The sequence below is a fragment of the Alternaria postmessia genome, assembly GCF_024291825.1.
Source record: "Alternaria postmessia strain BMP 2775 chromosome Unknown scaffold_149, whole genome shotgun sequence".
NCBI classification, from domain to species: Eukaryota; Fungi; Ascomycota; class Dothideomycetes; order Pleosporales; family Pleosporaceae; genus Alternaria; species Alternaria postmessia.
This window is the reverse complement of record NW_026260222.1, coordinates 14,316-40,170: the sequence shown is the minus strand read 5'-3', so window position 1 is coordinate 40,170 and position 25,855 is coordinate 14,316. Positions and strand designations below refer to the sequence as shown.

At 51.2% G+C, this 25,855-nt stretch overlaps 11 protein-coding genes across 11 annotated transcripts; 8 read left to right on the top strand and 3 right to left on the bottom strand.

Moving 5' to 3' along the window:
- Window positions 1–379: 379 nt before the first annotated feature.
- Window positions 380–2,750, top strand: VPS1 (vacuolar protein sorting-associated protein 1; the record flags this gene model as incomplete). Its single annotated transcript, XM_051737102.1, has 6 exons — window positions 380–399; window positions 455–524; window positions 604–698; window positions 757–1,498; window positions 1,549–2,449; window positions 2,497–2,750. The coding sequence occupies 6 exons, from the start codon at window positions 380–382 to the stop codon at window positions 2,748–2,750; spliced, it is 2,082 nt and encodes a 693-aa protein (XP_051583153.1).
- Window positions 2,751–3,061: 311 nt separating this feature from the next.
- On the top strand, window positions 3,062–3,935 carry J4E82_010891 (uncharacterized protein; the record flags this gene model as incomplete). The annotated part of the gene is made up of 2 exons (XM_051737101.1): window positions 3,062–3,287; window positions 3,343–3,935. The coding sequence occupies 2 exons, from the start codon at window positions 3,062–3,064 to the stop codon at window positions 3,933–3,935; spliced, it is 819 nt and encodes a 272-aa protein (XP_051583152.1).
- A 132-nt stretch (window positions 3,936–4,067) lies between these two features.
- Window positions 4,068–5,320, bottom strand: J4E82_010890 (uncharacterized protein; the record flags this gene model as incomplete). The annotated part of the gene is made up of 2 exons (XM_051737100.1): window positions 4,068–5,191; window positions 5,251–5,320. 2 exons carry the CDS (start codon window positions 5,318–5,320, stop codon window positions 4,068–4,070), a joined length of 1,194 nt encoding a protein of 397 aa, XP_051583151.1.
- A 537-nt stretch (window positions 5,321–5,857) lies between these two features.
- On the top strand, window positions 5,858–7,219 carry J4E82_010889 (uncharacterized protein; the record flags this gene model as incomplete). The annotated part of the gene is made up of 1 exon (XM_051737099.1): window positions 5,858–7,219. One exon carries the CDS (start codon window positions 5,858–5,860, stop codon window positions 7,217–7,219), a length of 1,362 nt encoding a protein of 453 aa, XP_051583150.1.
- A 316-nt stretch (window positions 7,220–7,535) lies between these two features.
- Window positions 7,536–9,047, top strand: J4E82_010888 (uncharacterized protein; the record flags this gene model as incomplete). The annotated part of the gene is made up of 1 exon (XM_051737098.1): window positions 7,536–9,047. One exon carries the CDS (start codon window positions 7,536–7,538, stop codon window positions 9,045–9,047), a length of 1,512 nt encoding a protein of 503 aa, XP_051583149.1.
- A 1,400-nt stretch (window positions 9,048–10,447) lies between these two features.
- J4E82_010887 (uncharacterized protein) lies at window positions 10,448–12,654 on the top strand (the record flags this gene model as incomplete). Its single annotated transcript, XM_051737097.1, has 3 exons — window positions 10,448–11,137; window positions 11,200–11,541; window positions 11,605–12,654. The coding sequence occupies 3 exons, from the start codon at window positions 10,448–10,450 to the stop codon at window positions 12,652–12,654; spliced, it is 2,082 nt and encodes a 693-aa protein (XP_051583148.1).
- Window positions 12,655–13,298: 644 nt separating this feature from the next.
- On the top strand, window positions 13,299–14,900 carry J4E82_010886 (uncharacterized protein; the record flags this gene model as incomplete). Its single annotated transcript, XM_051737096.1, has 3 exons — window positions 13,299–13,584; window positions 13,634–14,081; window positions 14,135–14,900. The coding sequence occupies 3 exons, from the start codon at window positions 13,299–13,301 to the stop codon at window positions 14,898–14,900; spliced, it is 1,500 nt and encodes a 499-aa protein (XP_051583147.1).
- A 1,065-nt stretch (window positions 14,901–15,965) lies between these two features.
- J4E82_010885 (uncharacterized protein) lies at window positions 15,966–17,801 on the bottom strand (the record flags this gene model as incomplete). The annotated part of the gene is made up of 4 exons (XM_051737095.1): window positions 15,966–16,158; window positions 16,213–17,497; window positions 17,554–17,607; window positions 17,663–17,801. The coding sequence occupies 4 exons, from the start codon at window positions 17,799–17,801 to the stop codon at window positions 15,966–15,968; spliced, it is 1,671 nt and encodes a 556-aa protein (XP_051583146.1).
- A 983-nt stretch (window positions 17,802–18,784) lies between these two features.
- Window positions 18,785–21,001, bottom strand: J4E82_010884 (uncharacterized protein; the record flags this gene model as incomplete). The annotated part of the gene is made up of 3 exons (XM_051737094.1): window positions 18,785–20,635; window positions 20,679–20,914; window positions 20,965–21,001. The coding sequence occupies 3 exons, from the start codon at window positions 20,999–21,001 to the stop codon at window positions 18,785–18,787; spliced, it is 2,124 nt and encodes a 707-aa protein (XP_051583145.1).
- A 1,358-nt stretch (window positions 21,002–22,359) lies between these two features.
- On the top strand, window positions 22,360–24,186 carry J4E82_010883 (uncharacterized protein; the record flags this gene model as incomplete). Its single annotated transcript, XM_051737093.1, has 1 exon — window positions 22,360–24,186. One exon carries the CDS (start codon window positions 22,360–22,362, stop codon window positions 24,184–24,186), a length of 1,827 nt encoding a protein of 608 aa, XP_051583144.1.
- A 423-nt stretch (window positions 24,187–24,609) lies between these two features.
- J4E82_010882 (uncharacterized protein) lies at window positions 24,610–25,387 on the top strand (the record flags this gene model as incomplete). The annotated part of the gene is made up of 2 exons (XM_051737092.1): window positions 24,610–24,804; window positions 24,854–25,387. 2 exons carry the CDS (start codon window positions 24,610–24,612, stop codon window positions 25,385–25,387), a joined length of 729 nt encoding a protein of 242 aa, XP_051583143.1.
- Between the last annotated feature and the right edge of the window lie 468 nt (window positions 25,388–25,855).

Sequence of the window (25,855 nt, the reverse complement as noted above, 5' to 3'; positions counted from 1 at the left end):
GTCTTGTGACCACAATGCGCATCATGTGCGCCTGCCCCGACATCGTTGTACTGGGAGTGTCGAGATAGCTCCATGTGAATAAAAGTGGCGTATCGGAGTGATTGAGCGCATCTCCCATGTGATGCATCTGACAGTTTGGTGACGTACGCATGTCGAGAAAATGCCAAAGTCGCATTTCGTGGGGCTGAGTCGTGTGGCGTATCGAAGCTTGGGCTCTCTCCGACGTTGGCACTTGCAGCAGCTACGCAACCCGCAAGCAACAACCCCGGATCTCAGACACTTTCGCCTCCAACAACTTTGATACCACCTACACCCGTATACACGGTTATCCGCGAACACTGAGCGTATTCAAACAACCTCCACTCACGCTTCGCCGACCATGGCGACAAACCCAAATGCGTACGCACATGTCTGGAACAGCCCCTCGCATTGCGGAAAGATAACAGGTGTCCAGCATCAACGTGAACGACCCCGGGCTGATCACTCTCGTAAACAAGCTCCAGGATGTCTTCACCACAGTCGGAGTACGTCGCTCCCTTCCGCCCACTCGCGCGCAACTGTCTGCAACCCAAGCCCAAACACCCGTACTGATGCCTAAGTTAGGTCCAAAATCCCATAGACTTGCCTCAGATCGCTGTCGTAGGATCGCAGTCCAGCGGAAAGAGTTCAGTGCTTGAGAACATTGTTGGGAGAGACTTGTGAGTGTTCGCAACTGCATCAAGGCGTGAGCGGAATATACTGACGGTAGCTCTACAGTCTGCCCCGAGGAACTGGTATCGTTACTCGAAGACCACTCATTCTCCAGCTCATCAACCGCACATCCTCGCAACCGAACGGCACTACCGAAGGAGCAAAGACAACAGACCAGGAGAACAATTCCGACGAGTGGGGCGAGTTCCTGCACATTCCTGGCCAGAAGTTCCACGACTTCAGCAAGATACGGGACGAGATTGTAAGGGAGACGGAGTCCAAGACTGGTCGAAATGCTGGTATCTCGCCCGCACCCATCAACTTGAGGATATACTCGCCAAACGTCCTCACGCTCACGCTGGTTGACTTGCCCGGTCTAACAAAGGTGCCTGTTGGAGATCAGCCAAGGGATATCGAACGTCAGATCCGAGAGATGGTTCTCAAGCAGATCAGCAAGCCCAATGCCATCATTCTCGCTGTCACCGCTGCGAACACCGATTTGGCCAACTCTGACGGTCTGAAGCTGGCTCGTGAAGTAGACCCTGAGGGACAACGAACCATTGGTGTGTTGACCAAGGTAGATCTGATGGACGAAGGAACCGACGTCGTAGACATTCTCGCCGGTCGCATTATCCCATTGCGGTTGGGCTATGTACCAGTTGTCAACCGAGGACAGAGGGACATCGAGAACAAAAAGGCCATCTCATACGCGCTCGAGCACGAGAGGCAATATTTCGAGAACCACAAGGCATACCGCAACAAGGCAGCATACTGCGGTACACCTTACTTGGCACGGAAGCTGAATTTGGTAGGTTCAAGCTCTTGTGTACTTGGGCAGTCAACAGCTAACAGCTACAGATCCTTATGATGCACATCAAACAAACTCTTCCCGATATCAAAGCTCGCATCGCTTCGTCGCTACAAAAATATCAGGCAGAACTTTCTTCGCTGGGCAACTCCATGCTCGGCAACAGCTCCAACATTGTCCTAAACATGATTACAGAATTCACCAACGAATACCGGGGAGTGCTAGAGGGCAACAACCAAGAGCTTTCCGCAGTTGAACTTTCAGGTGGAGCCCGTATCTCTTTCGTCTACCACGAATTGTACGCCAACGGTGTAAAGGCCGTTGATCCCTTCGATCAGGTCAAAGACATGGACATCCGGACCGTTCTCTACAACTCGTCTGGTTCATCCCCCGCGCTGTTCGTTGGTACTACTGCTTTCGAACTCATTGTGAAGCAGCAAATCAAGCGACTAGAAGAACCTAGCTTGAAGTGTGTCAGTCTCGTCTATGATGAGTTGATAAGGATTCTCAGCCAACTTCTCAACAAAAACGCTTTCCGCAGATACCCAGGATTGAAAGAGAAGCTGCACCAGGTCGTTGTTAGCTTCTTTAAGAAGGCCATGGAGCCCACCAACAAGCTCGTAAAGGATCTTGTCGCTATGGAGTCGGTCTACATCAACACTGGTCACCCTGACTTCATCAACGGTTCGCGTGCTATGGCGATTGTACACGAGCGACACAATAGCAGTAGGCCTCAGCAAGTAGACCCCAAGACTGGAAAGCCACTCCCACCTAGTGTCCCGCCGCGGTCGATATCTCCATCGCTCGATCCTAATGAGGGCGGTGGCTTCTTTGGATCATTCTTCGCTAGCAAGAACAAGAAGAAGATGGCAGCTATGGAGCCTCCGCCCCCTACACTGAAGGCTTCAGGCACCCTTTCCGAAAAGGAGTCGCAAGAAGTTGAAGTTATCAGTAAGGCTCCCCTGGCGACGATTTTGTACATGACTAACGATATCCAGAACTACTGATCACCTCATACTTCAACATTGTCCGTCGAACAATGATCGATATGGTACCCAAGGCCATTATGCTGAACCTTGTCCAGTGGACCAAGGAGAACATGCAAGGCGAGCTTCTCACCAACATGTACAAGACAGACGAGCTCGACGAGCTACTGAAGGAGTCAGAGTACACTGTCAAGAGGCGGAAGGACTGCCAGCAGATGGTGGAGAGCTTGTCTAAGGCGCAAGAGATTGTGAATCAAGTGCAGTAGATGGGCGCATATCTGGGACGGTCTTGCTGCTAGACTTGTGTGTTCTCCGGATTTGGCATTCTACCATGGTATGCAAGGTGTTTTGGGTGCTAGCTTGTTATGTTCCTGTCTTGAGCTTGCTCATAGTGTAGTCACCTATGCGATGATGCAGGCAAAATATATATGTCGTAATCACTGTGCTCTATGTGGGATGCATGATGGTGTTCCTACCGTGTGGCTGTTGGGCGGCGTGCGGAGAACGCACAGGCCACCGAGCATCTCGAAAAGTCGCAATGGACTGAGATGCACGCCTCTTCAGCACCAGAGCGGCCATGCTGCTCCCACGAATATTTGCGCCTGTCCGCGCATCGTTAGCGACATCGACGACGTTCATCGCCCCATCTACCCGTGTTCTCGATGCCCTCCGCGTAGCCAATGGCGCCTCGGCCCCTACCCCGGTCCTCTCCTTCGTAAGACATTCAGCGCATCAGGCCCAAGGACGAGCCAACGGAGCAAAAGATGGGCCTGGAAAACGGTTAGGAGCCAAGAAGAGTGGAGGTGTGTCTCGTCAACTAGGCGTTTTGTCAGACAGGCATGGCTAACTGCAATGCAGGAGAGTATGTTATCCCAGGAAACATCATCTTCCGCCAACGAGGCACAGCGTGGTTTCCCGGCGAGAACTGCAAATTCGGTCGCGATCACTGCATCTTCGCTACAGAGTCTGGTTATGTCCGGTACTACCGTGACCCAAGGAAACACCCAAAGAGACAGTACATTGGTGTCGCCCTTGAGAAAGACCACACCCTTCCATATCCACCAAACGCGGCAAGGCGGAGACGACTAAACATGCTCGCTGTTCCCATCACATCACCCACAAACCCCTCTGCTGATGCAGTCGTTGTAACCGATCTACAAGTTGGCGACGGCACAGGCAGCCCAAGCAGCGTCCGCGATACCCCGCGCGAAGCGACAAGGAAGGGATTGACCTTGACCAAGGGCAAGGGATACGCGTACCGCGAGGCCAACTGGCAGATTGGACGTGCGGCAGAGAGAGCGGGTGTACAGGTCAAGGAGTTTGTGCCTGGCGACCGATGGACAGCGTGGCGGAAGAGGAGCACAAGGATCAAGGCTAACATGGAGAGGAAGAGACTCAGGAATGCGGGCAAGAAGACTAGCAAGCCCAAGGCGAGGAAGGCGAGAGCGTAGAGTAGTGAGACGACATACTTTGGCTTGTATGAATACATGTGTATACTGAAGACATGAAGCCTGTTTTGGCCCTGTACCAACCTGAGAAGCAATAGAGTGAGCAGATTATCAGGAAGAAAGTGTTTAGCACGGCTATAACCTTGCAGAATCCTTCCAGACCAATCCTCCTTGGTCTTCGATATAATGCCTCCCCTTTGTCCATCCCATCCATGTGCTTAACGTATCTTCACCCCCATGGCCAGGCCTCAAGCCCTTCTCGCTCCACCCACTGCCGTCCAATCCTATACCCTGACCCTCTGCAGCCGATCGTCCATCATCACCGTCCTTGATCGCATATCCAGGGGTAGACTTCAAGGTTACAGCCGGCCGTTGATCGAAACCTTGGGTCTCGAGCTCACCCTGTGTAAGCACAGGAGTGCAACATGCATCCGTACCGTCAAATATAGCCTCCCACTCCTCGCGCGTCTTCTTCTTGAATTCTAATGTGAAGAAGTCTTTGAGTTTTGGCCAATCTGCCTTGTCATCTCTATTCCCAGGTAGATCCGACGGCTCAAGGCCCATACCCTTGAGCAACGCGGCGTAGAACTGTGGTTCGATCGCGCCTACTGCCATGTACTTCCCGTCCTTGGTCTCGTATGTATCGTAAAACGGCGCTCCACCATCGAGCATATTTGTTCCCCTCTCCCTTTTCCAGACCTCCGTTTTTAGTCCTAATCGTGGCATAGTCGCCAATATGGCACTCCCATCCACCATGTTTGCCTCGACGATTTGTCCAAATCCGCTCCTTTCCCTCGCCAGCAGTGCCAGCACTATACCCATGAAACACATGGCGCCGCCTCCCGCAAAATCTCCAACTACATTGCCTGGTGCATACGGCCTCTCCCCTTTGCGCCCAAACATACTCAACACGCCCGAAACAGCAATGTAGTTGATGTCGTGCCCAGCCATTTGACTGTATTTTCCGTCTCGACGGAAGCCGGTCATGCGCGCCACGATTAACCGCTTATTCAACTTCAACAGCACTTTGTCGGGGTCGAGACCGGCCTTCTCCAACACGCCGGGTCGGAAGGGATCGATTACAACGTCGACATTCGCGACAATCTTCTTGATTAGCGCGAGGCCCGCAGGAGACTTGAGGTTTACGCATATCGAAGTTTTGCGGCGCGTTAGTTGGTCGGTGGACGGGGTTGCAGGTGCGCGGTCGAGGCGGAGGACTGTTGCGCCATAGTCTGCTAGGAGCATGCCGGCGAAGGGCCCTGAATGCTATTAGACGCTACTCTTACAGCTTTATCTGGGCAAACAAGCTTAGGGTTACCTGGAGCGAGTCCTGCGAATTCGAGGACGCGGATGTCCGCCAGCGGGGGCGGTTGATGTGCTGTTGTCATGGTGAAGTCGCTGTTGGGTACGACGTGCTACTTGGGACGATTGAAGTGATGCAAGTCAAAAGAGATTGACGCGAATCTGGTGGTACACATGCTCGACGTCGACATAGTTAGTTGTTGCGGCGGCCGGCTAAGGACGTCCGCGGGGAAGCCGAGGTGCGGATATCGCGAGCTGGAAAGCTGGGGTAGCTTCCTCGTCCGCCTTCGCGTTTGATTTGTTTGTTTGCATCCACACGCACTCGTATACCGACCATCGTTAAACACTCCTCTCACTTTAGGTCTATCGACTTGAGGCTGATGTAGTCTGGCATGCCAAATAATGTGTATTTGCCCAGGCACGATGTGCGTTTCCCCACTTTTCTACGACTGGTAGCATTAGGCATCAGCGCCTATCTGTCTGCCAGAGCGATCTGACAACAATCCAAAAGCGTCGTATAGGTAACTGTTGCTACTTTGGAGTCATAGCTCTTTGATCAACCGCTCGATAACAGACGTGGCTTCCTTCTATGATCGCGACCACCCGCTGTCCCCAACCACATCATGCCTCCTCAGTTAAGACAGCGCACATCGCGCATCAAACCTGAATCTTATGCTCTTGCTTCAAACCCCTCTTCAAGTCAAACTCGCCTCCTCATGTCTGAACATACAGAAAGTTTAGTAAACTGCACACCTCCAATCTACACCATCGATCTCTCACTACCACCACGTGAGCGCTATGTGTTAGTCGCCACTGACTACGCCCATGCTCTGCGTCAGATGCCAGTTCTCTACGACGAAGCAGTAGAGCATTTGAAGCTTCCTATTGGGTTCTTCCATCTCTTAGGCCGTATGCTCTTGCGTCGTCTTCATAGCGATGAACAGACCGAGGAACTCAGAGGAATCAGTCAGGCATGTGGGATTCCCATGTATTTACTCGTCGCTTACAACGTCTTCCTGGACCTTCTTATGGGCTGCACAAGCGGTGGCGTCATGGTCAAGGAGCCTAGAGTCGAGCCAACGATGATGCATTTCCGAACGTTGGATTGGTCCATGCCTCTTTTACGGCAGGTCATCGTACAGTTTGAGTACGTTAGCAGAACAGGTGGCGACGTGATAGCAAGGACTGTGGGCTATGTGGGGTTTGTGGGTGTACTTACAGGCGTAAGGAATGGACTGAGCATGTCACTCAACTTCCGGCCCTACCACAATACCCACGGACTGTCGGGGCCAAACATCAGATATTACTGGAATACTCTGATGGTGCTTCTGGGACGGAAGCCGAGTATCTCCAACCTGTTACGCGATTGTCTCCTACCTAGACTAGGCGCACCTCGAAGACGACAAAGGCTTTCCAAAAGGTCTGCCCAGGAAGAGGAAACACTGACATCCACAACCATTTCACCATACGATGCACCCGAACTATTCAACATCATCCCTCACATGCATACGTCAGTAGCATACCTGATATTCTGCACGGGGGCAGAAACAGTGGTTCTAGAGAAAGACTTTGAAAGTGCGAGAACTTTACGCTCTTCGACTTTCATCAGCACCACCAATCATGATGCGTCATTGGAGGCTACAGACAACCCACAAGCCATTCAGAATCATGCCGTTCATAATCAGGGTCGGAATCACAACTTCCTTAATGCGGGTATGCAAGAAGTGCTTGACGAAAGCATCGCGCGGAAACAGTGTCTGAAGCAGAAGTGGCTGGATTGGAGCCAGGAGCAAGATCGTAAAACGAGGCGAGGACAAACTGCAGCGAAAGGCATTAGCCCGGAGAAGCTAACCGAGTGGCTAATGCAATACCCCGTTTGCAATGAGGTTACACATTTCGTGTGTGTGATGGATCCAAAAGAGGGTGTATTCAGATGGGTGCGGGCTTTTGAGGAGGGCGAGATAGAGTTCCTGGATGAAGCTTAGTATTGATTAGTAGACTTGCCACCACAACCTCATGTTTGGCATTCCGAGATCTTTTATAATATGAAGTTTCGGAAGGACAGTTGTTGGTGTTCGCGTTGGTAACAATATCTTCGAAGGCCTCGGCCCAGGAGAACTAAAGCGGGAGCTAACGTTAGTGTGCAGTTTGCCACCCGTTACTCTCGATCCTCGACAATTTACGGAACAGCTTCCGATTCCCATACATCACCCTCTCCCGCGACACACTATGCCATAGATGACGATGGCGATTCAGAGGTGTCTTTAGCAGAGTATCAACGAAGATGTTTGACACGCCCAGATGGCGACACACAAGAGATCGAGGACTGGTTGTTGGACATGTAGGGAAGCTGGCTACAAGTGCGACGAGCTGAAACCTTTTTGTGGACGTTGCACAAGACTGAGGATAACTTGCAAAGGCTACGGGATCAAGCTGAAATGGCAAGACGACGGCGTCAGCACATTGGCAAAACCACCACGGAAGGGTCGGAAGAAGAAGACCATTGATCAGGTCCAAGCGCCCAGCCCGACATCGATCGTCAGCTTTGCATCAACACCGATGGCACTGTCAAGTCCTGAGTTTGTCTTCTCATCGCCTGAATCGACAAACACCATGCCTACATTGCCGCTGAACAGTCCTGGTTTGTCGTACGGCTTGTCCCTAGATGATCGATGGCTCCTTAATTACTGGGTTGAGCAGCTCTCCACGTTGATATCGGTAGCACCTAGACATGGCGTTGCAACACCATTTCAGCGACACTTGACAGCTATGGCTTACGAGTCTCCGGCGCTTAGATCAACGATTCTTTCAATGGCCGCAAATCACCTCGCATTAACCTCAAATAATGCTTCGCTACACCTACAAGGCTACCGTTTCCAGCGCAACGCCATTCGCGAGCTTCAGCAGATGATTCAAGATCCAGTAGAGATAGATGCTGAGCCGGCGCTAGCCACTGTTATGATGATGCAGGTATCAGCACGATTATTTGGCGATGACGATGAAGCTCACGTTGCAAATCATCTGATCGGTGCTAAAGCTATGATATCGAGACATGAAGGAGATGGCTGGCTTGCTTCGTCGAATGCCCGATTCCTCATGAGTCTTTTCGCATATCATGATATACTCTCATCTGTTTCGAGGGGTTCACAGCCATTGTTGGATCACAAAACGGGCTTTACCGCCGTCGAAGGAGAACAACAGCTAGAAAGCATTGCAAATGTGCTTTTGGTGGTTGCACAGATCAGTCAGCTACAGCACGCTATAAAGATGAGAAAGGCAGAATCACCAACATGCCCGGCTTTGTCGGAAGATGAGAACACTACCGGCCGGCGAATCCAGCAAACATTGCTAGCTATGGACTTCGTTGCATGTAAGCAGGAGGAAACCCAAGAAAATACTGATATCAGCTCGACAGCTGAAGCCTACCGCCATGCCGCTTTCATATATTTGTATCGGACCTGGCTTGATATAGGTGCTCCCAACCCGATAAGCATGGAGCACATCAACCAGTGTCTATCACAACTACAACAAGTCGATGCACATTCACCTCTTACATCATCACACATCTGGCCGCTTTTCACCGCTGGCTGCGAGGCGATTGATAGCACTCAGAGGCATTTTGTTCGTGTTCGATTCGAAGAGATGTATGCTGTAAAGCGCTTTCCGAGCCTGAAACGAGTCATGCGTGATATTGAGCATGTTTGGGAGGCCAAAGATACGGAACAGCAGACGAAAGGTCAAGCGGGTATGGCCAAGGTTGATTGTATACAAGTCATCCTGAAAAGAAGGGGGAGAGAAGTGGAGCTTGCCTGAAGAAGGCGTGTAACGATTGTCAATTTGGATGCACTTAGGCGAGCGTCACTTACCTTCTAAGCAGCCTGCAAGGAAAGCACTATTTCAGTCGCGTTATGTGATACCAAACTCGTACTTGATAGCTATGCCATGTCCGTTTTTCAACGTGCAAATCCAATCACACTCGCCTAGCCACGATGCCAGCCCCGACTCCAACCTCCGACTCCAAGGCTCTAACCGCAGAGCTCTTGGGCAACGTCCTCAGCTATGTCTCCAATATCCTTGAACGCGAGATTGAAGAGTCTGAGACTGGGTTTGGTGGCTACCTTCTCGAGTTTAATTCTATAAAAAGAATGAAATGTATCGTACTCCTTCAAAAGGGCAGGTGTGTGTGTGACTACTGCAGAAGCTATACGTTACAGACTCTCTTCAATCAAATGTATCCCACTACAACACACTCAGTAAACAAACGGGGAGCACGAGCTCGTTTATACACGTAGGCAAAAGTCTTGAACCTCGACCCTTCTCTGTTCATACTTTTATATCCGTGTATCTCTTTCAGACCGATCTGCGGCTCCCAAGTGAATTCAAAATCCTTATGCGCTAGATCACGACGCAGCTCGCAAACAAGTCGAAGAAATAGACCGATGGCCTATATACTTGTATGAGATGACTGAGACGAATCTCCTTTCAATGTTAGGATCGTATATCATGGTAGGCGCGCGACGACAACACGATGTACAACTCATCTGCCTGGACGCGGAACGCAACTGCAGTACGCTCCTAAGTCAATCGAGAGATGTAAGCACCTGGACGGACACGCAATTGTAAAAGCGCAAAATTACGATTGAACTTTTGCTGCTCCCGTCGCTTGAATGCTATCATCAGCATGGTGGGTCAGCCAGCATTGCAAAATCTCGCTCTTAAGGCTATTCGCTGAAAAACTATGGTGATTGTGGTTGATGGGGCATGTACCGCTCCTATGACACCGCCTGCGCAACCGAAAAAATGCGCAGCCAGCTCTAATGGAGCACTTGGTTCCTTCTCCGCAGCGCTATATCGCAATCACCCAATAGGTAAACTCGGTTCGCATCGATACAAGACGTAAAGATGCGGATGAGATAGGTGTTTGAACTGTCTGATGGTGCGTAAGGAAACAGAAAAGAAGCACGGCAAATTTTCGATGTTATCATGATATTGCTTGGCGCGCTACTCTGCATAGGTGTTAGCGTCAACCCTCCAAATGGGTCCACTTGAGGCCCCTCCCCAGCCACCTGATGTAGATTCAGCCACCTCTAGATACGGATTCAGCAGGCTCAGGTGTTCTTTATGACTTGCCCCACCATTGCAACCATCGACGGTCTATGGCGAAGGAAGCGACAGAGCTATGTACACGCAAGACCTCCAGCTGCCTGACAAACATGGACACGCAACCAGCCGTACCCCCCAGGGATGCGAGCATTGAGTACATCAGCGACAACATCTTTCAATTGACACTGACGACAGAAAATAAGGACGAGATCTTCGCTCACGGTCTCTCCAAGCTTGATGAGAGTGCAGAAGAAGCCGACTTGATTCTTCGAAACCTGACAGCATGGTGCCCGGATATCGCCGCTCAGTTCTCCAAACGTTCGTCAACAACAATCTTGGATACCCCGTTTCGCCTGATCTTCCCGGCTGATGCTCGAGAATCATTCGACAACGGCCTGTATGTGCGCCAATATGTAGCGATCTCTTACTGCTGGCACTCAGCAGATTATCCGTATCCAGGCTGTGAACCGTACGATTGCTGGCCATTTAGCAAACCCTTCGTAGATGCGATTCTGAGCGACAAGGACCATCCTCGCGAGGGGATATGGATTGATCAGCTCTGTATCGACCAGGAGGATAGTCTCGATAAACAGAAATCGGTTGCTGCCATGGACGTAATTTACCGATCGTGTATCCGGTTGTTGGTTCTGCTGGAAGATGTAACGTTGGACGAGGCAGAAACGCGACTTGTGAAGGATTGCACCGGTATTGCAATGCGATACAAAAGATCTTGGGTACCTGAACCTGATGTCAGGCACCTTTATGTGTCTGTATGGCGTAAGGTGGAGAAAGCGCGATGGGTACGTGTATATATTAGAGATGTATCTTGGACGTACACTGACTTTGCGCCCACCTCATGTAGTGGGACCGAGCCTGGTGCTATCATGAGTTCTGTTTAAACGAACCTCAGAGTGTTATGAGGCATCTTGATGTCCACGAAGCGACCTTTGTCATGAATGGTCCTGATGGCTCCACTGTGAAGGTGAAATGGCTAGACCTCCGCCTTATTTTGTCCATGGGGGTGGAATTTTTATATGCTGAGCAGGGCTTCGACCTGACCCACGCCAAGACCAGTGTGATTCTTACAGGATATGTTACTAGTGGTGAAGATCCGACAACACGCAATGGAGAGGTGTCGAGGCCAAGCATCATGGCTCGTCACAATGGCGTTGCACAGAAAGGATGCCAATATTTCGAAGACCGTGTCAGTAACATCTCTGTAGAATCTCGCGTGAGACAACTACTGACTTTGTACACCGATCTTTAGGTCAGTATCATGTTGAACATTAGTGGGCTTGCTTTAGCTTATAATGGCGATGGTTCGTCCGATAAAGAGAAGATTCTGTATGTCAGCGCACTCTTAGCTCTTGCAGCAGGAGAGGCACACCCACTCAGTATGATGGACAGCAAATCGATCAAGCTCGACGGCAACACAACGTGGTTATCACCAAGTATTGCTGCTCAGGATACCACAATTCCAAATTATATCCTCGGAAGCGTGCAGGGCATCCGACATATCTCTACGGAGTTCATCGAGCTCGACATGATCTTTCTCAGGGCGCCTTGGGGATTGAGACAGCAAGATGCACAATTGGAAACTGCTAATCGGGTTTTTCCCGAAATGATAGAAACCACGGAGCCACTGAGGCACACTCCAGACGGAGTCATTGTGAGCCCACTCACAGTACGGCCAGACAGCGAGTACGATGAGCGCCGACGAAAGTTCATCGCCATATGTATCGAAAATGGCCTTGAATTCACCGCTGCCCTGTGGGAGCAGCTCAAGCGTGATGTCGTGCATCCCAACTATAACCAAGGCGGACACCAAGATTTTCAGCCGAACGCAGCGCTGAGTGTATCAGCTCAGAAATTTTTGGAACAACTACATCGGAATGCAAATGCAGAAATAGTGGAAAGGATTGCGTTCGATGTAGAAGACGCTAAACTCTTCCTGACGTGGGTAACCGATCCTCGTTCGATGTATTACATTGGCTATCTAACGGTTCGCTTGCAATGCACGATCGATGGCCGTCATGCTCTTATGACTAGCACGCACATCAACGAACATTGGGAAGGCGCTGTGTTTGAGGAGCTCCAAGCCGCAATCCCTGTGGATCTGCTTGGTGTGAGTTGTATACCGCTAAGGATATGGATATTGCAACCATTGGAGATCAAGGAAGACAAGGTGGTGAGCTGGAGAATCGTAGCTAAGGCGCTACTGCTTGGTGAACCTGATCTGATGGAGGAAGTAAGACTCAATGGAAATCGAGACGACGCAGTCGTGAAATTGGAAATGGGAGTACGCGTTGGCGCCTAGAGATCTCCAGGCGCTGCTGGCGCTGCTGAATAAGGTCACAGCGCACAATGCAGGGATTGGTGTCGCTGCTTTGAGGCTCATGGACAGCATGGGAACAATTTGCAACACCATATTTACAAGTAGTTTGCCGCAACCTATCACAAAATAGGTTGTGCTGTTCATCGATGACTCGGTCACAACATTAGTCATACCAACTGCATCAAGGCAAACGGACGAGCATGGCTGCCCAGCTCTCGTTGCTTATTCACCAGCTTGACAGGTAAACTCAATTACTAATTCACACACCCCCCCCCCCCGGAAGCGCATCAGTCGCTGATCCGAACTGTAACGTCCATCATTGTTCTGTTTGACACCGAGTTCTGTATTCGCTTCGACGGGGTTCGACTTCGTGTTGCCAGTCTTTGAGTGGCCTGTTCGCTTGTCGCCGCCTTGGATATGACGCCCCTCTTGTGCGATTGCCCTGCAGGCCGTCGGCATGACCTTCAGCTCTACTACACTCTCGCCCAGTGCCGTCTCTATCATGGCGCTAGATTTGTACTGTCGATGACATAAGGTTGTCGCCGCGCTCGTTTGTGTCCAGTATATAAATAAAAGTACAGAGTCGTCTGGAGACGCACTGCCATCGCGACCCTCAATTCTCCGCCATGGATCGCTCCACCAAACCAAGTTTCAACTTTGTGAACCTCACACATCCGGACGATTTAAAGAATGAAGAAACCCAACTTCGCATCCGACGTTTGGCTATGACTGAGGTCGGCAAAGCCAGGAGGAAACCCAAAGCGAAGAGGGCACGCAACGAGATCATCCTTGAATTCCGAAATCCATTCGAAAGTCGCGTAGACATTGATCGGTTTGGTGGCGGTCAGCTTGACCCATTCAATCCTTATCCAATCGAACTGAATGACTCCGATCGAGCGTTGCTAGCGAACGGTAGGCGCATTTCCCCGTTGTGGCCAGACTCTTTCCTGACTTGATGTAGTATTCAGTACTGAGGACAACAATCATCCTAGTCAGCTTCGCGGCTCATGGTACCCCGTTGGACTGAGCGATGCAGCTGCTTTCTACAACATGCTGTCAAATTCCCAGAACTTCTTATTCCAGAAACGCAACGGATACTATCCCTCCCAAGACGATGCCATAGCGCTAAGATATCATAACAAAGCGCTTGGTCATACCGCCCAGATGATGAATGATCCTAGCAAGCGTCTAAGTGACGAGGTCATAGGTGCCGTGGTATCTTTCATGATCCACTTTGTGGGTAATATGTATTACAATGACAGTGGCGAGGCTGACATCTCCCAGGCTCTGATGGGAAACTTCACTGGCGATGACTGGCATAAACACAGTAGCGCATTAGTCAGAATAGTGGAACTCCGTGGCGGCTACGATGCCATCGCGAAAGAGTACTTGCGAATCACAATCAGTTGGTAGGTCTGAACGGAGTACAATTGAGCTGGAATACCCACTGACATGCGAGTAGGGCAGATCTTATAGGAAACTTCTATCAAGACCACTCGCCAATTGTTCCTATGCCACCACAGTGGATAGCAGACTCCAAATCTCCACCGAATTCTCCACGACCTTGTAGTGCTGTATCCCTTGCATGGAAACAAGTACTACCCATGCAGCTCGACTTTATCACAATCTTCGATGATGTAGTACAACTGATCTCTCTTGATCGAGCTTTCAACGAACAGCAGCTGATGCTAGCGATCACGAGCGGTAGTTGGATGGAACCAACCATATACCGCCTGTTGGCTATTCGGCCTCTAAATCACGGCGATGACAGAGAGATAGTCATCGAAGAAGTGTGTAGACTTGGAACATTACTCTTTCTGGCACCGCTCTGGAGAAATTTTGGTCAATCGCCCGTATGGACAGCCGCCATATCTCGCAATCTCCTACTTGTACTCACGAAGAACATGATCGAATGGAACGACTTGAAGCCTTTTTTAATTTGGGTGCTGTACTCTGCTGCCGTCGAGACCAAAGACCTTGCAGAACGAAGCCAATTTGTGTTCATGCTTGGAATTCTGATGAGTGGTATGCAGCTACATGAGTGGGACGATATCATGTTAATTGTTAAGAGTGTATTATGGGTAGAGAAGGTCTTTGCAGGCACAGATGAGTTGATTCGCGACGAAGTTATGCAGATCGTGAACCATAATCCTATGAACATCTTGCTGGCTGAAACTACGCCGCCAAGTTTCTTGGGAGACTTCGCGACTGAGACAGGTCAGGACTAGACTAAATTTGGAAAGAGGATATCCCTGTATTGCAGAAGCAAACGGCAGCACTTTGACTTTCGTACTTAGTTCCAATTTCTTATCGTTCCACTTCATGTGAACAAGCTGTGGCGGAGCATCTACGAGACACTCTAGTCGTCTACAGCACCGATTAACCTAAGACCTTGTATGTGCTATCTACTGGTATTTAACGGCCTTTCGGCTTCTCCAACGACCAGTGCAGCACTCACTGCGCTCACTGTGCATGCTTACCGTCGTATCAAGAGAAATAACATCCTTTGTCGTGATTAATTCGATACTCGCTATCAATCTGGATCTGACAAGCGATCTGAAGCTGGGTTATGCGTAGTGGCTGAAAAGCACACTGTACTTAACAGGTCCTTCTCTGCTGGCAACTTGCCCAATCTCAACATTCCGCATCCCATCACATTTCCGAAAGCAGCAAAAATGCTTCATGACTTGGTTTAAACCCCGTTATAACGTCTCATCATGTGCTAATCCTTCAGAAACTGTTCTTCATCTTCCTACTCCTTACTTTTCTCCTCACTCTCCGCCACGATATCTGATAATCCGCTTCTATGACTCGTCTTCCTCTTACCCAGTGGAGAGAACGATCCTATCATATCCGTATGACTATTTTGTGCGGGGCGCAAGGAGCAGCCGAAGATTTATTTGGAGTTCTAGGCACTAACTTAGGTATCGACTTAGGTACTGGAGAACTGTACCAGAATCTTGCAGAAACACGACACCCGAATGCGTGAAGTCGCTAATATCTAGCTTAGCCGGAGGCACCTAATGCCTTGCACAAAAGGAGAACGCAGGTGATTAAGAGCTGAACCACTTCCAAAGTTGCGGACAAACCATACACGAAAAGCGTGAAGAACAGCTCATGATAATTGGCATGGCCGCGCAGTTACCCCTCTATAGCTGTGCACGCCGTAGCAACTAGCGAGTGAATCCTCAATGAGGATAGAGCGCGAATGACAATTCCATCAAGTTTCGTTGCATTATATTGCATTATCATTTTCTTCTGATTCTAGAGCTGCTTTTGCTTCCCGATATGATCTAAGACCTTGGTGCCCTGCCATTATAATCCTGTCCAGGAGCGGCTGTATAGTTTGCAAAACAATCATAATCAAAGTCGATCTCAGCACTGCGTTTCTGCAAAACTTCGACTACATTGTCGAACGAACAGAGACCGTTGGGATTAGCTGGGCAGCCCGGGTATGATTCGTCGATTGGAACGACAGCGTCATTGCTGAGCACTACCGTCAGTTGCGCATCAAACTCGAAGAGGAAGGAAGATACGTACACAATAAAGCGGATCTGCTTAGATGGTTGCATAGCTGGGCAAGAAAGCACTTGTGTAGTAAAATGCGTCGCGAATGGTACCAGTTTGCTGGCTACAAAACTGTTTTGGCCTTGATTGCCTTGAGGATTTAATGGTGGACCTTTGAACAGAGCTGTCAGGTTGAAAGCGGTGAGCGTATCAAGGACTACCACTTCGTGGGTGGCGTCTGCGTAGATGGACTGGTTAAGCGGAAAGTATGTTGAGGAGTTGTCGAATGTCTCATTCAATGCCGAGTTGGGCCCAGGATATTGATGAGTGAAGCGCGCGATAAACTCGTCAAGAAAGCCTTTGCCTTGCGCTGCCGAGACAGGTGAACCAGGGCCGTTGTTGTAATAGAACGAGAGGTCAAAATAGTACTCGTAATTCAAGAAGTCTTCTTCGTTAAACAGATTGCAGAAAGCGGAGTAGCCGAGAGCGTGTGTCTCGTATGAGCAAAGCTGAAGCATAGCGATGGCATCAGTGGAGGTAAAGTTAATGCCGCTAGCCTGCGACTGGAGACGAGCGATAGTGGCATTGAAAGCGTTGTTCGCGAATTGTGCCGCGACACGGCTGCCGATGCTTCCTCGTGTGGCAATGTTCGAGTTGTTGCAGATTTCGTAGGGTGCACCAGAGTTGTTGACACCTTGAGTCTCGACGAGCAATTCAATGCTGACTTCGTCCATGTACTCAGGCACGCCAAAGAAGCCGGCAGCGAAGTTCTCCGCAGTCTTCACCATACGATCTTGAGACTGTGTTCGGAAGACCGGGATAGTACCAGCTTCTGTGAAGTTGTTGAGCAAATGACCATACAACTCACGGTACTCGACACCTAGTAGGAAGTTCATGCTGCGGCCAGATGGCGTGAGAAGCTCTGCGCCCAACTTGTACGTCCAGTCGCTTAGGAAGGAAAGCTCTCCAGAGACAGCAAGGCCAGTCTTCGTAGCATTCGCAATCTTTTGGGCAAAGGTCGCAGGCGCTGCACCACTAGTTGGGTACCGAGCGCCATGACGGTAAAGAAGATGCATTTGCGTGATGTCGCAACCATCAGGAATCAGAGGACTAGCATCAGGAAGACCATAGTCTGCACTTCGAACAGAATACCAGGGACTCAAGTTGCCCCAGTACTTTGTGATGTCAAAGTTTGGCGACTGTGAACCACTGCCATGCGGCTGAGGCTTGATGAGTGGGTACGAAGACGCATCGCCATCATTGTAGGGATATGACGGCGCTGTCTGAATGGCATTAGGCTCGGCTCCTGTTGGTGTTGCTGACGGAGATCCAGATTAGTCTGGAACAAAACATCCAGGAGGGTACGCGACTCACGTCCAGGGAAGCCGACTACAGACTCGGGCGGGAAGAGTTGAGAGTTGACCTCGGCTACGCAACCAAGCCATCAGCACTCCGCTTTCTGCGCAATTCCATCCAAACTTACTGCCGGCAGGAGGATACACATCCGCACTGCTTGCACCTGCATTTTCAGCAGCGGATATGGTGGTCGTCGGCGCAGCTCTAGCGCTTGCAATGAGTGCAAGCAGTGCACCCTTGTGGGCGGTGTTTATCGCGAATTGCATCTTAGTGTTCGCAGCAATGCCCAAAGAAGTATACCAAGAAGACCAAGCAATGATAAGCCTTGATGCCCAGCAATGTGGGAGCGCCAGAGGCCCATTTTATATTCTCAAGGTCTTGCACCCGCGGGGAACTGCGTTAGACTTCTGCATATCGCTACCGAGGAAATACACGCGGCTCATAACAAGCGTCGCGTGGCCAATGGGATCCGGGCTTGTGAACACATGCGTCGCCCAATACTTCGGCAGCAAGGATGTCACCGCTTCGATGACAGCGCTGACGTCTACGGGACCCGGAAACCAGGGCGTACAGGTACCAGATGTGGTAAGTACAGGTTCATCTGGGAAAGCTGTGCAGCTCGTGATTGCTGGTCTGCAACGGACTACCCCCCGATCGACAAGGGTCTATCTCTGTGCCGTACGCCGGCGTTCCTAGTACCTGGAAGCAATGAGCATTCCACAAGCAGACCACGTTGGCAGGTTAGGTTCCGTCGCCAATAGCCTTCAGCAGCAAAGTACCAGGGCAGAAAGATTGAGGTGCAAGCATGCGAGAAGAAGTCACTCTAATCGATTGCCGCGAACGTCAGACAATACACTCAATTCGTCACGACACGCAAGTCATTATACTTTGTTCTCTCGTTAACAAGAGACGTTGGTATCGTCATTACATATCCATAAACTATTTATACACACACGACCTTCAGGTATCCTTCCCTATTAGACCTGAGAGACCGCGAAACGCCAGTGTCAGTGCGAATGCAACGCAGAGATGCAGCAGATTAGCACTGTCTAGAATGACTGATGTGAAGACCCCAGCAACGACCCGCAACCACCATATCGTCAGTCATTAGTATGTGACCCACAAACGCCGATTTCAAACTTGCGAACCCGACCATAACTCAGAATCCAACGCGAGAGCAGCAAGGCAAAAGGAACATGCAAAAAAAAGAAACACTCACGCCAACGTCTGTCCAACCAGACGAGAAAGATTATGCGATAGGCCACCGAGTGCGCAGGCCTTGTGTCCATTGCCCATAAAGAATGTCAGCTAGCAACCCTTGTTGCTCCATACCAGGCTCGACATAGCCAGGTAGCTTCTTCTCATCGAAATAACCGTGACCGTCGGCACCGAAGCCCTTCTCGCCAACTACAAATGCGCTTTGACGGCGCTTATGTGACTTTAGGTGAGGGTTGTTCTTCGCCATCACCAGCTTAGGCCCCTTCAACGGAGAGCCTGAATTGGCGATGGGTGTGTTGTTCCGCGTCGGTGTTGATATCGGTGTGTGGTCGTACTCTTCCGAAGATTTACTGACGGTTGAAGTGGCCGCACTTGTAGTACTAGACCGGATACGTGTTGTGCCAGTGCCATGGACAGTTGTGCCGCCCAAACTAGTGTCACTAGTCTTGGTGTTGTGCTTCAACGGTGATTGCACAGCTGAGACTTCGATGCCGAGAGCGTACGCAAGCTTGGTGTCATTCTTGAGACGGTCGACCATGGCTTTCAATAGCATGAACTCCCCGTGGGGATCGACCTCGTCAAGATGCTGCCAGGCTTGCGCAACACGTCCGATAGCGTCCCGTTGATGAGGCGATGCTGTATCGGCATGTGCCTCCTGGAAAACCGAATCTAGGACCTTGCTGTACGCTCGGCGACCGTATAGAGCATCCTTCGTGATAGGCATATGACCATCGGGAGCAGGCGGTTCGTTCTCGTTGTTCATATCCAGTGGATGATTAGATGTCGGAGGTGATGGACGGAAGGTTCGTGCTTCGGGATTTGGTTGGAAAGACTGATTGTTCTGAGCTACTGGTGGAGGATTTGAGCGGAGTGCTGCACGGCGCTCGTCCGAGGAGACACGTTTGAAATGCCGTACAGTCGAGGGCGAGTTTCCGAATGTCATGTCAACGCCTAGGGGCGACTTGTTGAAGTTGCTGACGCGACGAGCGGTGGGCGTATCGCCTGAAGGAACACGGAAAGCCGTGGCTTGGGAAGATCGTCGAGAAGACGGCCGTCGGCGTGCTGGAAGTGGTGAATCAGTAATGTCGCCCAAAGGTGCTGCATTGAGATCCATTCGTTGCATCACACTCTCAACCTCTTCATTACCAGAGGAGGGTATACGGGCCAGTTTGCGACGTTGTTTCATAGTTTGCCGTGCCTGAACAGTACCCCGCTTAACAGTGTCGAAGTCCCAATCGTCTTCCTCAGCTCTAGGGGAAAGATCAACCATGGTCTCTTCGTAGTACTTGGGGTGCGATGCCGCTTGCTGTTCCCTTTGGGCGTCGAACATCTGCTTGCGCTCGACCAGCTCACGCAGTGCCTCCACCTTGCCCGCACGCTGGACAAATCGATGTTTGAGGAGCTCCTTGGCGGTCGCACGTCGGTCCGGGTCCTTGATGAGGCATTGGGCAATGAAGTCTTTGAAGTCTTTGCTCCACTCGTCGCCCTCTAGTCTTGGTGCTGGGTTCTTCGGGATAGTAAAGAGCACCTTCATGGGATGTGATCCAGCATGTGGTGGTGCGCCCTCTGCCAACTCCATAGCGGTGATACCGAGTGACCAGATATCGGCCCTGAAATCATAGCCAGCCTCTTGGATAACCTCTGGTGCCATCCAGAACGGTGTGCCGACAAACGTCATGCGTTGCGATTTGATGTTTGTGAGTTGTGCGGCGACACCGAAGTCAGCGAGCTTGACTTTGCCCTGGTCTGTGAGTAGTACGTTGGCGGCCTTGATGTCCCGATGAATCTTGCCGGTGGAATGTAGGTAGTCTAGTCCAAGCAGGAGTTCTCGGCAAGTGATGGCGATGTGGGCTTCGCTGAAAGTTCCTGGTGCCAACTGCAACTGTTAGTTCGTGAAGTTCATGTCCATCTGTGAGTCTGCATACCAAGTCTGCGGCCGATCCTCCGCCCAGATATTCCATGACTATCCATAACTTTACGCCCTTGACAAAGCTGGTCTTGTATTCGGTGATGTACGGGCTGTGGCATGTGCTCAACAGTGAAATCTCGGCCTGGATGTCGGCCAGCTCCTCGCTGCTGTCCTCGAGGTCGATGTGCTTGATAGCGACCGTCTCGCCGGTAGTACGGTCAATGGCCTTGAACACCTTTCCAAAGCTCCCACCTGGACATGTCAGTAAACGTGAACCCAATTGGGGGCAATCCACAACGTACTGCCCAGCTCCTCCATGACTTGGTAGTTTTCGGCCATGGCGGGCGATTGTGATATCGCTGAGTGGAAGCGCAATGGCTTGGGAATTTCGGTAGGTGGTCGGCGGTCAGGCGAAGATGGACGAAAGCGTGTTTCAGCGTAGGGCTACTGGGATAGAAATAAGAATTGTTCGTGGTGCTGGGCTGCTCAATGGCGTCGCCGTTGTGGTGTATATCAGAGTATCGCGCAGGGTCCAGCCCTATCATCGCCGAGGCAACGAGAATGATCATCAACAAACGCACAACCCCGCCGCCACCTGGGAATTGGCGAGATTGGTATGACGTCGCCAGGTATCAATGCTGCAGAAGAACAACAGAGACTGAGGATGGATACCCAAGATAGCACACCAGTCTTGGGAGTCATGTCGCTCGGCTTTCAAGCCTTACAAACCAGTTTGCCGTCCCCATAGCTGGAGCATTCCAATTCCATCGCTCACCAAAGTTGCCCTGCATAAGATCCACACTGCGGGTAACATGCAGCAGCGGATACTACAGTCATCAGTCGAATCACCAATTGGATCTATCGTCGTTGTGGTGGCGCATCACCTGCGCCTGCTCTTCCCGCCGGGGTTTACTTTTGCGGTTGCTGAGGGAAACACGAGCTAACGGCATCGTGCTACAAGGCACTCCAGGCATTCCCAAACCTACCATCCCACTCACCGCTAGGCTCAACTGCGGAAAGCCCTAATAGCGTGAAACAGGCCGTTCGGACAACGCACTCGTACCCGTTGCGGTAATTTGGGGAGAAGGCCGTGGATGGACTTCCATGTTGACCGACTGTCAAAGCGAAGCGCACCATGTTTTCCGCTTCTGTTCCCCTCAGCAACCGTAGATTCAATGCTTAGTATGAGATGACCACGAACCCGCCTTTGACCGGAACACCCAAGGCGCGTCCCCAGCTAGCTCTGAAGTTGTTGCTACATGGATCATCTTTTGAGGTGTCAACTTGCGTGGCCTGACCCCCTCATTTCCGCAACATCGCGCGTCGTCTCGGAAAATATGGGACTCAGCATCCACGAACGTGTTTGACAGCAGCAACCTGCACGTGTGGTGACAGGTGCCTTGAAGTACTTGAATGAGTAACGAAAGGGCGATGGTAAAAAGACAGGGCAAACGTCAACCTCAGCAGACGGATGTTCGTTCACCGTCTCCACACATCCTCTCCGTAACCAAACTAGCCGCGCAAGCAGTCCCTTGGAACATGCAGCCAGGAGATGGGTTCCTGAATTGGGTTGTTGATGGCCTGAGCACTGTGCGCGTGAGCGACCTGCTGCACAAAGACTACGGGTTCGGCTGCAGGAATCTCTAGATACTCGTTACTGCTTTGAACTGTGGCATGCTTTCTTCAATGTCTTTGGTATGAGTTCTTGCGCCACTGGCCCAACGCTCTTCAGGTCTTGGTTCTCGTGGTTTAGAGGGTCTCTCCTCCTCCGATTGGTCGGCCTACCCACAGCGCTTCTAGCCCTTTATCTCGAAGTCTACGGCAGCTCCCCAGCCGCCGCCTCGCTTATTCTTCACCGACTCGCTCGCCGCGCTCGTCTCTCAACCATTCTCTGTGCTCTCAAGGAGGGACAGTATACGAGCAATTCCATCTTCTACCTTGGAGGAGCAGACTCCATGGACAGAGCACAGACACCGACAACCCTGCATGACAAAGGGGCGGACCCGTCATCCCAGTCGACATTAATATCTCCCGACGCCCCCAACTCGAACACTTCTTTTCAACCCTCACCAACCAAGACGATGCCGTCGCATTCTCGATCCAAGACGGTCGACATCGTTGGCCAAGGCAAACGCCTATCGCTGCAGTTCCCTATTCAGCCAAGCGCAAGCATCAGTTCCCCGACTTCGTCGACACGATCGCGCCCGCAATCATGGATGAATGGAGCAACGTCTGTGCATTCACCAGAGCCTGAGGATGCCACCTCCGAGACAAACATCATGGCGGTTCTTGCTGCTCAAGAGCGCTATGTGCTCGAACTGAAGGAAGAGCTGACAAAAGCCGAGGCGGATTTGAACATGCTCAAGACACATTGGGCCCATCACGAAGCTAACAAGCGTCGCAACGAGGTGCGCAAGGTTGCTGCGCTGCAACCACTGGACACGTCGCTTGCCAATACTCCAGCGGGCCAATATGAGGACGACGGTTCAAACCTGTGGATGCAGAAAGAGATGGAGCGTAGAAGGGCCCTGCTGAACCCCACCAAGACGTCTCAAAGAAAGGTCTTTAGCGGTTCGCGACATCTACGAACGCTATCCCTGCTTTCCCCCGATCGTCTCCAGTCGCCGTCATTCCCCCAGCCACTCGATTTACAGGATGACCACTCTGCCGACTCTCGACCACAGCTCCCTACGAGGGCTTCCACTTCGTCAGATATCACACGACAAGTTGTCAACGCTGGTGAACACGACCGGTATGACATGGGTGGCATGCCAACGATACAGTGTGAACAGCTCATCCGCGCCGGCACACAGATGGCGGCAGACTTCAAGAAGGGGCTGTTTACATTTATGGAGGATATCCGACAAGCAACTGTGGGCGATGAGGCTGTCAACACGGCAGAAGGTAACCCCGGCATGACAAGTGTCAAGAGCCTTTCAAAGTCTGGCCGAAAATCGTCCGACGGTCGCCCAGCCCTTAGTCGGTCCGCCAGCTCGAAGAAAAACACCCAACAGCTAGGATCCATCGGCGACGACTTCTGGAAGGAGATGGGTCTAAGCGAGCCCAAGACCACTGCGGTCAACAAGAAGACGCACGCTCTCAAGAACACAACTACCCCGCAAAAACAGATTCGCAAGGTTGCATCAGAAGAGGATTGGGACAACTGGGACACACCAAACGAGTCACTCCTCGTCGATTTGGGAGACTCCAAGGACAGCTCAGACGAATCGGATGCGCAGACATCGCCGGTTTCTGGTCCAGGTAGCTCGCGAACAAGTACCAGCACCAGGTACCACTCGAGGCGTCACGACTCCAAAGCATCATCGCTTACCTCGATTACCCAAGAAGACATGACTCCTCGAGACCAGAAGCGCAGCTCCATTCCTTGGCCTGATATGACCAAAGTGTCGCCGAGCAACTTGAAGCGTACCGCATCGCATCTGATGAGGGAATGGGAGAAGCAACTCACGCCACCTCCGGAGTCGAGGACTGAGGACTACTCGCACGGCGATTTTATGAACTGAACGTTTGATACGGTAGTTGCTTTTAGCGATTTAGCATTATGACGCAACGCCATTAACAGCATTGTCTAATTCAGTATTGCAGAACTTGTTGAAGAGGTGGCTTGAAGTGTGGAAAAGTTCTAGAGATAGCATGGCGTCGGCGTAATGGCATATTCTTGGACCTAGCTTCGGGTAGACATGTACCGTCGTTAGAAGCATAATGAGAAACCGAATACTCTTTACCGCATCCAGCAAGCAACTTGATTAGATTGTACGTGATTGTGCTCGAGCGGGTGCCAAGCCCCACATGTGCGGCATGTTCCGTCCTCCGCTCCAACTCCGCAAAAGTTCCAGGCAGCGGCGGCGCATCGCACCGCCTTCGCAACAGCATTGCTCCTGTGCCACATCCGCTTTCCAACGCAGTGGTGATCAACTATCTCCAACATGTCTTTTCCAGGAGGAATAGGAGGGGTTGGCGCATTGCCAGCCGCCATGAACCCTAATGCTGGCATGAGCGAGCAGGAGCAGCAGATGGTGAAAGCCATGCAAATGGGCATGGAGTCTTGCATTGGCAAGACGGTAATGGCAGGCGTCATGGGTGGTGGTTTGGGTGCTATGTTTGGACTCTTTATGGCCTCGGTATGTATTGGAACGATTGCATTAGAGCAGACATGACTGACATGGCCAGATGCGATACGATACCCCAATGTCACAACCCCTCGCTGTCAATACACCGGCTTCTAAGCCTGCCACCGCAGTCTCCGGCACAACACCAACAGCAGGCGTCAAGCCATCAACCATAGCTACAAGCAACGTCAACTCCGCTTCCGCAGCTACCCTCACCACAGCGCCCTCTGCGTCCGCCACCGCTACCCTCCCAAATCCAACCGTTACCGGAGTCGTCGATGTCAAAGACCTTCCACTCCGCCAGCAACTACGAGCTGGTCTGCGCGACATGTATCGATCCTCTATTTCCAGTGGACGCAACTTCGCTAAAGTGGGCGCCATATTTTCAGGCACTGAATGCGCCATCGAGGGCCTACGAGCCAAGAACGACTTGTACAACGGAGTGGCTGGGGGCTGTTTGACAGGTGGAATACTAGCCAGAAATGCCGGGCCACAGGCTGTGGCTGTGGGATGTGCAGGTTTCGCAGTCTTTAGTGCGGCGATTGATGCGTACATGCGTATGCCAGAAGACGAGAGGAGCAAACCTATCGCTTAAGTCTTCGCCTTGAAACGAATCTCGAGCATCACGACAAAGAGCTAGGACGGCGTTGATGTAATTCATGTATGTGTACTGTATACCACAAGCGACGTGAGGATGGGCTCGCAACTTCAGCATTGGGCGGCGTTTGAATGAAACATTTCATGAACATCTCACAACTTTTACTGAGGGCGAGTCAGAATTACCACGTAGCAATCGAGGCCATGACTACAGATGTATAGTGCATGCAGATTGACTTGATAGTCAATCGACAGTCGTAGTTGGCTCCCGCAGCGTTCCCGTTGCTGTCTCTGGTGGAACCAGCCAATCAAAATTCGCGAGGGGTTTCACGACAAAAAAGTTGCGCCCCACCGCCACCAGCGTGAAATCTTCCACCACGCCAGCGGCACGGCCTAGTCACATATTAACGATCAAAAATTCGTACCATATCGTGGCATCAAACTGTCTCGATATCCCGCCCACCTA